General features: G+C 34.8%; 1 protein-coding gene across 4 annotated transcripts in view; it reads right to left on the reverse strand.

The window, feature by feature from the left end:
• The window catches only part of KIAA1468 (KIAA1468 ortholog), a 103,829-nt gene that overhangs the window by 20,815 nt on the left and 66,577 nt on the right, over window positions 1-16,437 (reverse strand). For all 4 annotated transcript variants that reach the window (XM_005881789.2, XM_005881788.2, XM_014529646.1 and 1 more), the window contains exons 17-22: window positions 14,014-14,170; window positions 13,259-13,382; window positions 11,439-11,487; window positions 8,864-8,943; window positions 3,896-4,002; window positions 2,858-2,957 (exon numbers count right to left, since the gene is read on the reverse strand). In XM_005881789.2, coding sequence (XP_005881851.1) covers window positions 2,858-2,957; window positions 3,896-4,002; window positions 8,864-8,943; window positions 11,439-11,487; window positions 13,259-13,382; window positions 14,014-14,170 — 617 coding nt within the window. The remainder of the gene's footprint in view (window positions 1-2,857; window positions 2,958-3,895; window positions 4,003-8,863; window positions 8,944-11,438; window positions 11,488-13,258; window positions 13,383-14,013; window positions 14,171-16,437) is intronic.

Raw genomic sequence — 16,437 nt, forward strand, 5'->3', positions numbered from 1 at the left:
GGGGAACCTTGGCTTCCTCCATCACTGGAGCAAGCAAGCCTCCTGTTCGCTTCAGCTGCCTGGCTGCCGGCCGCCATCTTGGTTGGCAGTTAATTTGCATATCGCCCTGATTAGCCAATGGGAAGCATGTCGGAGGTACGGTTAATTACCATGTTTGTCTATTATTAGATAGGATGAGAATACATGACTGAGCACTAGCTGGTTTTGCTCAGTGGATAGAGCGTCAGCCTTTGGACTAAAGGGTCCCATGTTAGATTCTGGTCAAGGGCACATGCCCGGGCTGTGGGCTTGATCCCCAATAGGGGGTGTGCAGGAGGCAGCCAATCAATGATTCTCTCTCATCATTGATGTTTCTATCTCTCCTTACTCTCCCTTCCTTTCTGAAATCAATAAAAACATAATAATAATAAAAAAAAGAACACATGACTGACTGGATTTTCCCTTTCTGTTCTGCGTCTGAAAACTCAAGCTAAATTTAGTGTTCAATTTCACTAAAGTATCTCATATTACGTTCCTGGTATATAATTTCTTGCCTTCTTTTCTATAGTTTCTGATCTCACATTAAAAAAAATTTTATTTTAGGTGTCCTGTTTTTATGTTTTTAATTTAAATTAACTTATTTTTTTTTTGTGGGGGAGCAGGCATAATTATAAACTACTAGTATCAAAACAAATCTTATAAATATACTTATTCCTTTAATACAATTTAGTTTAAAGTACAGATTATTGACAAAAAAGTAACCATGACTTTTACTAGCATGATCAGTGAAAATTTATCATAAATGAATTTGAAAAAGTATTATAATAAATCTCTCAAATTAGACTCAGAAGCTCATAATCAACCCGAGAGAACACTGAAAACTGCTTAAGCATAGGTATAGTTTACAACCAGCACTGATAGCAAACATAGAAACTGAAAACCTGACAAAGCCACATATAAGAAATAAGGTAGAAAAAAGTTCAAACACAAATAAAATGGGAGGATGCTTCATTTTATTTATTTAAATTATCTCCACTTAAATGATTTGCTTCACCAGTGTATACATACATTTTAGAAACAAATGGTTTAAAAGCAATAGTTTTTATAGTCTAAGAATAAAATCCTATGAAGAGCATATATTAAAGAAATAGCTCTTCATTTAAAGGAGGGGTTTTTTTTTTTTTTTCTTTTGTGGGAAAGAAGGAATTAAAGAAAGACTTTTTTCTTTCATGGTAATTATTCTTTTTCAGCATACTAAATAATAAAAAATTATTTACACCCCAAAGGAACTTATACTAGACATCAAACCGAATTTTTAATTTGACATTAACCATGACAAAGAACACTTGATTATAGTTTTTTTTTAAAATTAAATATAAGTAATAACTGAGGGAGTGACTGAGGGAGTAACATGGACAGAGAATTTTCAACTTCCAGATAACAATAAACTTTTCTTTGAATTCCACAAATCTATTTTACATATTTAAGTTTCAGAAATTATACATTTTAAATATATCAGAGCTCTATCCTTCAATTGCAATGTATCTTAAACTGTGGAAAATTCTGAAATTCAGGAAGAATTGAATTATCCCATTTTTCTTATGGAAATAAATGCTTTCAGACATTTTAAAATCACATGCATATTTGAGAAACTTTAGTTGGGATAAATATGCTCCCTAAACTACTATGTTATTGTGTGAATAGCATAAATTAAAAAACAAACAATAATGATTAACACATTTATTAAATTCTCATTATGTGTCAGGCACTGTTTTAAAGGCTTTACAAGTATTAATTCTTAATATTAACAAAAATCTTTTGGGATAGATACTTATTATCATCTTTATTTTGTAGATGAGGAAACTGAGGCACAGAGAAGTTTGAACTTGCGACTAAGTGGCAGAGACAGACACTGAACCCAGGCAGTCTGGCTCTATGGCAAGACTCAATAGCAATAAGAAATACTCTAAACCAATTTTAGTGCTAAAATACCATTTCTAGATATATGTATATTTTTAGGCAATGGCATATTTCCTCTATGATGGGTACAAAAGATAGGTACTTCAATTTTCATAGTTAACTTGCGTAGGTGGCAATTTAAGAAAATCTAGTTAAATTACATGAACAGTCTTTTCTCTCTTATAAATCTGTGGGCTGATAATCTATAGGGATGCTATTCTGGATATGATATGTGAGGGAATAGTGGAGTAAGAATAATCAATAAAACAAATATTTCCATAACTACATTAATAAATTTTTTAATGCTACTCATGAATACAACTATATTTTACAACTTTAAAAATATATTGCTTCTGCCGAAACCGGTTTGGCTCAGTGGATAGAGCGTCGGCCTGCGGACTGAAAGGTCCCAGGTTCAATTCCGGTCAAGGGCATGTACCTGGGTTGCGGGCACATCCCCAGTAGGAGATGTGCAGGAGGCACATGATCGATGTTTCTCTCTCATCGATGTTTCTAACTCTCTATCTCTCTCCCTTCCTCTCTGTAAAAAAATCAATAAAATATATTTAAAAAAATAAAAAATAAAAATAAAAATATATTGCTTCAGTTTATTTTAGTAGCCACATAACTCAGTAAACAGAGTGGTTAGAAAGATTTACATAGAATGGAAATTAAAATACGATTTAAAAGAAAATTCAAGAAACGGAATGGACATTTAAGAATAACATCCACATTCTTAAATATATCAAAGCTAAATTTCTGCCCCATCACACAGTACACAACTAGACACTATTCAATACCATAAAACACACAGCAACATAACATGGTATGCAAAGCCATTTTTGTTTAAACATTCCCTTCTCCCTCTTCTAGAGAAAATCATTATAATCTGAACCAAGAGAAGCATTTGTTTACATACCTCAAACATTCTAGCAGCAGTACACCTCACAAGTGCTGAAGTATGGACAACACCATACCATAAAACCGTTAACAATAACTCATGGTAGGCTGGATTTGCACTGAAAGAAAAAAAATCAATGTTAAAAAAAGAGCCACAGTGCTTTATGGGGTATACTGAAAAATATTACATTTATAAGGAGTATTAATAATAAAATATTGGTAAAACATGGCATATAGTTTAATGTGTTACATCTAAGATTCCTTAAAAAAGGACGTCAGCCTATAAAACTACAAACTTCCAGCATACTCAAAAATTATACTTTTAGCTTCTCTATGCTAAAATTATTATAGAAATTTCAATTCTTTAATAGCATAAAAGTTAAAATTATAAAAAGATAAAGAAAAATAAAATTTACCTATGAGATAAAAAAGAAAGGATGCCAGACTAAGAGTCAGAAGGGCACTTTACAGCCTCTGTAGATCTAACTATCCATATCAAAATTAGAGAAGCAATACATGTCCTATCTATGTCATATGGTTGTTGTAAGATCAAATAACATCAACTCAAATCATCTATATGGAAGGGCAAGCTTTCTGTGAAACCCATCACAATGCAAGACAGTATTAATAAATGTATAAGCCTGTTTTCAGTGAAGACTGGATTAACACTGTTTTAGCAATAGATGATGTGAGTATGAGCGGGACTAGGCAATAAAATGGAACAGAAATAGGAGCCTAATGACCTGGCTTTCACTTGGGGCTCCTTTTTCAGTTTTGGAAAAACAAAATTTTCTTCAATCTGTATTTGATTTTATTTCTCCAAATGCTTTAAAGAAAACATAAGTCTGTGCCCTTTCCCCACACTTTTATTATAATGTATTGATTTCAAAATATTAAGAATATAAAAATATGCAAAAACAAAATACAAAAAATCTTGTCTCAAAACCAAGAGAGCTGATGTGTATAACCAATCTTTTTAGACCAAAAATATATATTCCATAAATCCAATATAAAAATTGTATATGGCTTTTAAAAAACTGTAAGCTATTATTTTTACCCCAGTTCCACAAAAGAAGCCTTCAGGCTATCAAGAGGAGCATGAGACAATGAAAGCAGGGTCATTACATCTTCTAAGAATCCAACTAACAGTTTCCTGTCTTCTTCCTACAGAGGAAAAAGACTGATAATGAATTTCCAAGCAATCAAGTACAATTAAAACCATAATTTACTATCTCTCATTAGAAAAATTTACCAAATAAGGGGAAAATATCCTAATTTGGAAGCATTTTAATTAAAAGTATTTATTAAGCATATCTATAATCACTGTGCTAGGAAGACAAAGACTACCTTACTTCAAAGATTTAGATCTGTGCTGTCCAATATGGTAGCCACCCACCATATGTGATTATTCATATTTAAATTTAAATTAAAAATTAAGTGAAAGAAGAAATTCAGTGACTTAGTTGCACTGGCTACAACTCAAGTGCTTAATAGCCACATGTAGCTAGCAACTACCTTATTGGGCAGCTGAGATATAGACTAGTTCCATCACTGCAGAAAGTTTTATTACACAATCTGGGTTTAGAACATAAAAAGGTATATTCTCTCATTAAAATTTATTTTTCCAATTTTAGTTCCCGTTAATTTTAGCTCTAAATAATTAAATACAAATTAAAACAGCTACCCCCTAATAGTAGAAAATTGATTTGCAAGAAATTTTATTTGCAACATCTTAGTGGTGAGAAACTGCATGCTTGATGAAATATAGACAATTGTGTTCTGAAAAGAAATAGTTGCGCCCTTGATTGAAAAATAATCCATATTTCTTTAAGCTTTCTTTAACGAACTATTATTTTAATAATCAGAAAATATTTGTATTTTTTCTTACACAGCACTGTATTAATAAATATATTTTTTAAAAGCAAGTCTGCTAAACAAGGAATGTTAAAAACACACACAACTCTATGTTAAATTAACCTGAATCTGAAAGGAAAGGGAATTTGACATTCTATCAGAAAATATATAATAAATTAAAGTCAAGTTTTTTGTCATTAGGGATACCATTTTTTTTGTCATTAGGGATATAATAAATCAACAATAAACAGCTTCCAGAGGAAGACTGGATTATCACCTACCGTTTTTTCTACATAGTAAGACAAATTTAGAATGAGGTAGTGATAAAGAATCAACAATAGTAATGATCAGCATGAATAAAGGATTGTTGTAACAGTTTTAGATCATGATAGTCTACTTAGTGAAAAGTTTAGACTGACAAATCAGCATTAGAGAAACATTGAAATAGTGATTTCACCCATTTTTAGTTGCCTATGTCAGTGGTTGGCAAACTGCGGCTCTCGAGCCACATGCGGCTCTCTGGCCCCTTGAGTGTGGCTCTTCCACAAAATACCACGTGCGGGAGCACATCTACAGTTCAATTGAAACTTCGTGGCCCATGCGCAGAAGTCGGTATTTTGTGGAAGAGCTACACTTAAGGGCCCAAAGAGCCGCATATGGCTCGCGAGCCACAGTTTGCCGACCACTGGCCTATGTCAAGCAAAAAGTATACATAAATTGGTTAAATGAACTGAAAGAAGTTAAGTGTGAAATAAGAGCTATGAACTACAATTCTAAGTGAGCATGGATTTTTTTATTTGAAATTTACTACAATCCTATTTCTCATTTTTGAAAGCTCAAAACAAGATATACTGCTTATGTAATGGATTCAAAATAGATAGTTTTTGTTAACCAAAGCAAAAGGGCAATGATTTACCCTAACAGAAAATTTTGTTTAGTAACAAAAATATTAACTGCTGGTATGTGCTTCCTAAAACAAGTAACACTGGCAATCTATGATAGCTACCTCAATTACATTTTTTTAAATCAAACTAAAAAGTTATCTCTTCAGATATTTGGACTTCACATAGTGACTCAAAAGATATATCCTTATTCATTTATTCAACAAATCTACTGAGGGCCTACCCTGAGGCAAACTTTGTACTTGGTACTTTATTATGCTTTAAAACACTATTTGTGGTCAAAATCAACATACAAACTTGCAGGGGTTAAACAAGAGAGAGAAAAATTTTGACATCACACTTGTTATTATGCTGGAACAGCTTCTAAAATTAAACAGAGAGGAGAATGGTATTTGTACTATTGTGCCTGGCATGTGTTAGGACTAAATCTCTATGAATTTAAGAACAGCAAGAGAGACCACATCATGAGGTAGTCTAAGAACTAGTGTAGAAAACGAAAGTTTAAAAGAATACTGGCCAGCTGGCGTGGCTCAGTGGTTGAGTGTTGACCTATGAACCAGGAGGTCACAGTCAGGGTTCAATTCCAGTCAGGGCACATGCCCAGGTTGTGGGCTTGATGCAAGAGGCAGCCGATCCATGATTCTCTCACATCATTGATGTTTCTCTCTCTCTCTCCCTCTCCATTCCTCTCTCTAAAAAAAAAAAAAAATACTGTGCTACTTTAACAGAACTGGAGCTTCTATTGCAAGGTATTGTGCGAATAATGTAGAACTATATTTTAATATTATAAGATGGTTCATATCTGTTTTGGAAGAAGAGTGTAATAAATATAAATTGCTGTACTTTGAATTCAAAAGGCAAAATAAATGTTATTAAAAAAATGAAAGAAAATTCAGGAAAACAGGTTTTCCTTTCTGATTCTCACATTCTAATTTCCAAAAATGCTTTTATCCTGAGTCAATATTTTCACCTTACTAGTGGAACTTGCCTCACGCTTAAAAATGACTAATATGCCTTAGTACACATCATGTGTCTGTTATTAACGTAAAATAATGTTAAGTAGTCTGTTATATTGGTGACTACCAATGAACCACACCTTCTGGTTCATGTCCTTGTTTAGGTCTCTCCTCTAAATCTGGGCTGGGCTGATACTTGCTTTAACCAATCCTATATAATAAAAGGCCAGCGACCATAACGGCATAATGACCAGAACGATCGATCGACCAGTGGCTATGAGATGCATTGACCACCTCTTGGTCCCTTCCCCGAGCCCGCAGTCTCCAATCGCTGGATGGCGAACGGGGAACCACGGAGAACCAGGATGGGCAGCGGTGGGGCAGGACTGGGGACTGCTAAGCAGGCAGAAGGCAGACCTCTTGGTCCCTCCCCCTGGCCCGCAGGCTCTGATTACTAGATGGCAAACGGGGAACCACGGAGAACCAGGATGGGCAGTGGTGGGGCAGGACTGGGGACTGCTAAGCAGGCAGAAGATGGGCCTGATTGCAGGCTAGGCCTAGGAACCCTACCCGCGCATGATTTCGTGCGCTGGGCCTCTAGTAGAATATAGTAGTAGTGATGTGCTAATTCTAGGCCCAAGACTTAGCCTAGCAGATTCTTTTGTACTCTTGGGAGTTCTGAGCCACCATGCAATAAGTCTGGCCCTGCTGTTCCAGAGGCCCCATGGAGAGAAATAGGCCCTAAGATTACAAGGAGACTGATCAGCCATCCTAGCTGAGCCCCCTGCCAACCAACCAGTTGAAAGCAGAAACATGAGTGACCACCAGCAGGACCAACAGAAAAGATACCTAGCTGAGCAAAGCCCATGAGCAAATAAATGGGCCAGAATAACCCATTAATGTTTTGGGATAATTTATTATGCAGTAATAATTAAGAAAAATAAAGTATGATTAAAAAGTACTTTACACCCTGGCCGGTGTTGCTTAGTGGTTAGAGTTGCCTGTGCACTGAACGGTCTTGGGTTTGCTGCCCCGTCAAGAGCACGTACTTCAGTTGTGGGTTCACTCCCCAACCCCTGGTCGGGGTGTGTGTGGGAGGCAATCAACTGATGTGTTTCTCACATTGATATTTTCCTCTCTCTCTCTCTCTCTACCAGCAACTCCTTCCTTCCCTTCTGCTCTCTCTGAAAGTAATGGAAAAATATCCCCAGGTGAGGATTAACAAAAAAAAAAGTACTTTGCTAGAACAATATAAATCAGTGATTTCCAAAGTGGGCGCTACCGCCCCCTGGTGGGCGCTGCAGCGATCCAGGAGAGCGGTGATGGCCACAGGTGCATTTGTTTTAACTTTTTTTGTATTACCTTTCTATTCTGAGTTCAATAAATAGTTTCATAATTTCAAACTTCAATGTTTCTAATTTACACCTTTCTTTACTATATTTTACGAAAAAGGTAGAAACATTAATACATATATCTTTCTGTTTAATTGCTATTAAAATTAAAAAAAAATTAATTTCCAGGGGGCGCTGAGTAATATTTTTTCTGGAAAGGGGGCGGTAGGCCAAATAAGTTTGGGAACCACTGATATAAATGAACAAACAAAACGGAAACAGACTCATAGATATAGAGAAAAGATTAATGGTTGCCAGAGGGGAGGGCAGGGTTATGAGCCTGGGTGGAAAGGGTGAAGGGATTGAGAAGTACAGATTGAGAGTTACAAAATAGTCATGGAGATGTAAAGTACAGCATAGGGAATGCAGTCAATAATGCAATAACTATGTATGGTGTCAGGTGGGTACTGTAAATATCAGCAGAACATTTGTAAAGTATATGATTGCCTAACCAATATGTTGTTTTCCTGAAACTAATACAAAATAATAATGAATGTAAACTGTAATTGAAAAAAAATTTTAAGAATAAAAAATAAAATGTATAAAAAAAGTACTTTGCTAAAAATGATGATAGTACAGTATTCTGTAGCATTTTGTAGTTTGCTTTACCTAACATGTACTTTGTTATGAAAAATTCATTATAAAAGAGAAGGAAACTGCTAAATAAGTGCAATCTAACACTTCTAACAAAGTATCAAGAAGAACACATTCTCTAAAGTTATTTATTCAATGGAGATTTTACTCAGAGACTTATTATTCAAATATGCTCTCCCACTATAAATAATAAATCGAATAAAATGAATAAATGCTTTGTTTTCCTTTATGGGTAACATTTTCATCTATACACATTAAAAAGACATAATATTAGGTAACTAGTAGAAAGTACTTCTACATTTTCCAGTAAAAGGATTTTTGCCCTTACCTGAATATAACACGTAAGAACTCCTGTTGCATAAATGGGGACAGTGGCTTTAGTGAGGACCCCATTTCCAGCTGAGGAATCTAAAATTATGAAAATAATTTTTAAAATTCTAGTATATTTTAAATGCAAAGCAAAAAGTCATAATGTTAATATTTAAAGTTACAACTGGTTACAAGGCTTACAAATAAATATTATCATTACTTTGAAAAATAATTTTGATTAAAACATATTTACTGGGAGTTATAAAAATATAATGTACTACTTTTTACAGAGCCATTAGCATAAACATTTTTGATAGATGGGGAAAAATTTTAATAACCAAAATGAGATGCTATACTCATTTCCATAATCAGAGTTTTCTTTAAGAACCTCCCAACTGTTCATATAAACAGTTCTTCATAAATTTGTAGGCTTTCAAACTGTAGTATTCAATGAAATGTAAAGGCACTCAGCTTAAAGGAGGCACCTACATGTATATTATTTAATCTGCTTCTAGATATGAGATACTACCTAGTATCTAGTACTAGTCTAGTTCCAGAGCCCCTCCTGCATCCTCTAGCAGTGGTTCTCAACCTTCTGGCCCTTTAAATACAGTTCCTCATGTTGTGACCCAACCATAAAATTATTTTCGTTGCTACTTCATAACTGTAATGTTGCTACTGTTATGAATCGTAATGTAAATATCTGATATGCAGGATGGTCTTAGGCGACCCCTGTGAAAGGGTCTTTCGACCGCCAAAGGGGTCATGACCCACAGGTTGAGAACCACTGCGTCTATAGCAGCCGTGGGCAAACTACGGCCCGAGGGCCGGATCCGGCCCATTTGAAATGAATAAAACTAAAAAAAAAAAGACCGTACCCTTTTATGTAATGATGTTTACTTTGGATTTATATTAGTTCACACAAACACTCCATCCATGCTTTTGTTCCGGCCCTCCGGTCCAGTTTAAGAACCCATTGTGGCCCTCGAGTCAAAAAGTTTGCCCACCCCTGGTCTATAGGGATTTTCAGCCAGGAATCAGGCTAATTAAAGCAGGGGAAACAGAGAATCATCCAACCACAGGAGAATGCCTTGTGACTACTGGAAAGTGAGATTTTTTTTAAAATGTAGCACCTGTAGATGATTTCAAAAGAAAGGTTCCAGAAGTGATATGACAGTTACTATTTATAATACCAATAGCTTGCTCTTGCTTATTGACCTTTAGGCACTGTTTTGAATGTTTTTATTTGCTTTTATGTACTAAAAATATTTTTATTACTTTTTTTCCCTATTTTTATATGGTTTTAAATTCTCTTCAGAAACAAACTGAGTTGAAAAGGTGTCTTACTTGACTTCCTTAAAGGAATTTTAGCAAAAAAGGAAGTTCCAAATTCATATCAACTAGTATTTGACATTTATTTATTATGTTGGTAAGAGTAATTTTTTTTTCTTTAAGGGAATATTGACATTGTTTGAGTAAGACTATGGTAGTTTAGAGGTAAATCTGAGGCTAGGAATATAAATTGAATTCATAGGTATGCACTGTATACACAGGAGTTAGTAACCCACTTCTTATGTAAACAGCTAAACACCCATAGATAACTAATAATTATAAAAGCTGTGAGTTTCTAAAATAGGTAAATATTCTTCATTAATTTATCATCAGAATTAATAGTTAACTAAAAGATAATACCAACTATCAGTGATTTTCAACCAGTATGCCACAAAAAAATTTTAAGACAGCAATACCTGACTATTTGGTCAGGGGCACTGACCTCTTTTACTTATATTGTCAAATGAAAAAATGACAACAGCCAACACAACAATAGCCAAGATCTTGTATGAATGAATCAAAATTACACCTATTTTTTTTGTCAGACTGGCAAAAAATATATATTTTTAGGTTTGCTGCAGAATTTTAGTAATTAGTTTATGTGTGCCATAAGATGAAACAGTTGGAAACCCTGGATGATGTGGCTCAGTTGGTTGAGCATTGTTTGGCCCACCGAGAGGTCGCCGGTTTGATTCCCTGTCAGGGCACATGTCTCGGTTGTGGACTTGATCCCCAGTAGAGGGTTTGCAAGAGGCAGCTGATTGATGTTTCTCTCATTCCCTCTCCCTTCCTCTCTAAAATAATACAAACATTTTTTTTTTAAGGTGGAAAATTGCTGATGTGTACATTCAAAAAAAGGGGAGGAGCACTATACTATACATATTTTTTTCCCTAACATTTTCCATAATTTATCCCTAAAAACTAGAAAAATACATAGGGATGTAAGATCCACACATGAACAAGTTCTTAGGCCAACATGCTATAACTAGACTTCTTAAGACAGGCGAGTTGAAAACTATCAACAGAAGGGCTGGAGCTACCCATTTAAGCCTGTGGTTTCTTTAAAATCTCAGATTAATTTCACTAGCACCTCATGAGGAGGATATTAAATGTCACACAGTTGTAAAAGGAAGAGCTCCATACTATAAATTTTCCTTTTCAATTGTACTAGATAGTTCATTTATACAATTTGCATATATTAAATATAGTACTTTTCATGAATAAAGAGACCCAATTGTTTTTAAAAGTAGTAACAAACTTACCAATGTTTTCTTCAGATAGTCTTAGAATCTCCTGGAACTGAGGTTTTACCTAAGCAATCCAAAGAAAAGATCCAAAAAAGTCTCAGGTTCATGGACCAGTTGATGAGTAAATAAATGAAATGTTTAATACTACTATATATTTATTTATTTTGCTTTATAGACCATTGATTCAAGTGTTCAGAAATGTAATCATTTTTAAGAGGTTTAGGATAAAAGAAGAGTCAGGTTACTAAAAATAATACTTTAAGAGATAAAATATTTATAAAATCAATTCAGGTCAGCAAGTATTTTCTGAAGAACCTTTAGTTTACTTCACTAAATTAATTTCCAAGATGATTTTAAATGCTTGAAATTACCACCTCCTAAAACTGAACCTGATGATAGAAGGGCTATTTAGGTAGCTATTATATGATCAAAATTATTGAACAAAACATTTGCTGTATTTAGAAGGAATGAAAAGGAAATTGCATTCATTCAAGATATGCAACAAGTAACATATTCATCATGTGATATCCATCTGTTTAAATTAGTCTTTTATTTTAAATTCCTTAAAATTTAAACATCAAATACTGAATTTCACTTAAATATTTTAAGTTAGAACTAATGATTGTTTCAATATTTTATTATTAACATCATCACAGATTTCAGTTTTCAGGTCACTGAAGTCAATCTCTTACTGGTAAGTGCTAAAGTAGACTTTTACTTGCTTTTGTTAAAAAAAAAAATAGTAGCTACTTCTTTTAGAGATGCCAAATAATTTTTGTCACTATTGATAACAGTAAAATCAAATTTTATTTGATAATTAGATTTTAGTGAAAAATATAAAATAATCTTGTTTATTCTACAGTAACATCAAGGTCTGGTTTTCCCCTTTTATTGGCAGGTCAAGCATTCATTTACATATTCAAGTTAAATTGAGGTGAAGACCCCATTTAAAGATTAATCTACAGTTCTATAAACAAAAAGATACTGAAGCAATTTCCTCATTTCACACATGAAAAGACTAAGCCCAGATAAATTATTATAGGTCACAAACATAACAGGGACATAACTCATTTTCTGAATTTCATCCAGTCAACTATAGCAAACCGTTTTTGCTTTAAATGTTTCAGAAATGAGAGATTTAATAGGAAAGAGCTGAACAAAATTCTTACCTTTTAAATGTCTTGATTAACATTTGATTATAGCTACTACATATTTTTGTTTTTATTAGGTCTCTAAAGAACTTGCTTAACAACATTCCATGAAGACTAATGGATTAACAGGATTAAAGAAGAAATTGATATCTAAGGACATGGACATTTTAATACCTAAAACTACAAAATAACCTGCATAAGCAAATGTGACAAAAGTTACTTTTGCTAGTGACTGAAAACTGCAGCATTTATCTCAAGTTTCCATGCTAGTCTTAGAGCCGGTATCCACAAAGTAAGTCTTCTATATAAGGTGCTTTAGTTCTACAGTCACCTGAGGTTTTGACTAAAGTGTACTGAGCAAATAATTGCTTTCAATATCTGTGGTAGATCAGAAGCATATTCAAAGGATTGGTACTTTCTATGCTGAAACAGTGAGTAGATATTCTATCCAAATCTGGATACAAACTAAGTTTAGGCTAAATCATCTTCTGAAAATCAAATATAAAGATAAGAATATTACGGACTAGAATTTTTTTTTTTGCTATCATAATTTTCTAAGATATTAAAAGATAAATTAGAATAAAGGAAGGGCTCATGCTCTTATTTACTCTGTTATAGCATTAATTAACACATTACATTTTTATGGATCTTGCATATAAGAAAATATGGAATACAAGTTTTTACCTTAGTGTTTGTAAAAATTTTGCCAAATGTCCGGCAAAGGCGCCAGAAAAATCTGGAGAATTCATGGACACAGGCAGTTGAAGTAACATTAATTTTGCCAACTATTTCTATAAGTTGTGGCAACCTGAATATGAAAGGAAAGAAAAATAGGCAGGGGATACATATAAATTACTGTTTCCTTGCCAATTTCTGAAACAATGCAATCTTACAACCTCTTATTTTTTGGTTTTCATAGACAGTAAAGTTGGAAAACAAAGGAGTTGTTTGAGACCCTATGAAAAGGTCTTAAGTTTTCATTCTACTCAATAAACTTCTTAAAATAAATTTTAACCGCTTGTCATAAAATATATGGAACTCTGGTAGAATTCTGAATATGAAGTTAATGAGACTCGAATCAATGAATTTTGATGCTTCACACAAGAAGTTGGCTATTGTGGCATCCAGTTTAGCCTCAAAAATGAGAAGTCTGGATATAGTTTAAAATCCATCATCACCATTAATCAACAAGGCCAGAAGACAGATTCTTTTGACATAACACAGCAGCACTATCTTTGTAGATAAATCACTACACATCCAGTGGTTTAAATCTCCTCTCCTAAACAAGTTCACCAGAGATGCTGCCAAGTTAGATTTTGTTCTACTTTTTTATATTTTCTTATATCTTCTATAACAAAAGGGCCAAGCTAACTATAGTGAGCTATCTTCCAATCAACTGAATGAGTTTGAACCAAATGATTTTGAAGGTGGGAACTTACAATTGATTGACAACCCACAGTAAACTCTCCCAGCCTGTTGTACCCTCGTGTTCCAGCTGGTAATCATAAAGTTGTAGTAGCACTGCCAATTGTTCACGACTTCCAATAATAGTAGACACATCTTGAAGGGGTGACATAGGCCGGGGGAACCGTGTCACTATAAATAATAAAAGCAAAATACGTCATGTGAAAAATGGCAGTTTGGGAAGTTACCTATTCTGTCAAAAGGAAAATAAAGTTCTACCTCCTAATCTTTATATAGCTTATTATAAACTTTACTAAGATGAATTAATTAAATCGTTTTTAGAAAAAAAAATTTTGTCACATTTTTTAATCTCAAAGTTAAGACTTTATGAAACTAAATAATTATAAACAAATACTGTAATGAATTAGTTTGCTAATGAGGAGTAAAATTTCACTTTAGGTTAAATCAAAATTGGCCCAGTGATATAATCTTAGCTAAATAGGAATTTAAATTTGGTATAAAAATAGAAATACTTGTAATTTCACCAGACTGTTTATGTCAATGGAATAGTAAATATGTTAAAATGTTTCCTTTGTGGAGTAATAAATTAATAGGTTAATAGCAGGGAAAAAACTGTTTAATACCAGAGAATAATGATATAAAATACATTAAAGCTTCCGCTGAACAGATTTCGTAAGAACTTAATCTCTATTAATAAATGCTTTATTTAAAAAAATTTTCATATTTGATAAACATTAAGTTAATATAAAGTACTAAAACCAGTAACCAGTAAAATAAGGTATATTGTACTATAAATATTATAACTAGGGTCTTATGTATATACTTTTAAAATTATGTAAATAAAACATGGATATACACTAGTCTATTTTAAAGTTTGTACTGATGGGTTAGATCATAAATAGATCCCAGGTTATTAAGAAAACACTTCTTGAGAGGTTGTTTAGTGAGTAATGCATGCCAACAGCTCATTAACTGTTGATCAGAAAGTCCTAATGGCCCAACAACTCCTGCACAGAGGCTGACACCCAAAAAAGATACAAATAAGGGTGCAGCATTTTCTCAAAACATACCAATGGTTCATGGTAATTACTAAAATTAAGAAAACATGAAATACACTTAATTTTTAAGATGCTCAAAGGCAATAGTAAGATGTTATTACCTGTCTATGGTGTGCAAGGTTTCAAATAATATACGGAGTATTACGTACAGATAAAGTTTATCCCTTGCTAGCTGAGCTCTCCCATTTGCTATCGTAATACACAAACAAATAATTTGAGTAACATGGTATCCCTCACTATCTGAGGTTTCTGCTTTAATTTTCACAACCTCAACCCAGGAATCAAGGAGAAACCAAGATGGCGGCATAGGTAAACACGGGAGTTTGCTGCCTCGAACAACCACTTCAAAAATACAACTAAAAGACGGAACGGACATCATCCAGAACCACAGGAAAGCTGGCTGAGTGGATGTTCTACAACTAGGAGGAAAGAGAAAAGCATACCGAGGCTCAGAGGAGGCGCAGTGCTGAAGTAAAATACTAAGGTTCGGAGTGCATGCGGAGCGGGCTGGAGGCTGAGGGCGCGGTTGTCGTTTTCAATCGGGAGGGAGTCTCAGGCTCTGAGCTCCAGTTCCGGGCAAGTCTCTAAGGACCCACACTCATACGGGAGAAGCGGGACTGTCTGGCATCGCTCAGAACCCTAGGGCAGCTTTCTCTCCGTGGGGCTTGCAGCGACTACTGGGACACTGAGAAGCAGAGCCTCTGAGGGCAAGACTGAGAGCAGCCATAATTGCTAACCCCGCCCTGTGATCCCGCCCTGTGATCCCGTGGGACCCACCCCGCCCAAGCCCTGCAGGGAGGCTTTTGCTGGATAGCCTCAGGCAAAGGCTAGATTAGCACCTCCCTAGAGATCCAGGAGCCAGGAAGCCCAGAGGTCAGAGTGGGACCATCCAGTTTGCAGCTCCGTGGAACCATAAAAGACACACTCAGGGGGCAGACTCAGTGAGCACCAAAGCCCCATTGAAGCAAGTCTTGCCCCAGAGGGGTGTCTCCAGCACAGAAGTTCTCCCACCGCAGACACAGCTGATTCTCACAGCCAATTGGCCTGGAGGTCAATTCCTCACAGTGATAACTACAACAATCAAGGCTTAACCACAACAAGACTGTGCACAAAGCCCACAAGGGGGTGCACCAAGAGTGTCTACCTCAGGTAATTGGGACACTTAGCACAGAAAGGCACTCTATCGACACAGCGAAGCATAAAAAAATGCCGAGACAAAGAAACAGGACACAAACGACAGAATTGGAGGAAAGCAAACTGTTGGATATAGAGTTCAAAACCACACTTTTAAAGTCTTTAAAGAACTGTTTAGAAGCCGCCGATAAATTGAGTAAGGCCCTCGAAAAGACTGGTGAGACCGCCAATAAATGTAGTGAGATC

Source organism: Myotis brandtii, unplaced genomic scaffold, assembly GCF_000412655.1.
Source record: "Myotis brandtii unplaced genomic scaffold, ASM41265v1 scaffold69, whole genome shotgun sequence".
NCBI classification, from domain to species: domain Eukaryota; kingdom Metazoa; phylum Chordata; class Mammalia; order Chiroptera; family Vespertilionidae; genus Myotis; species Myotis brandtii.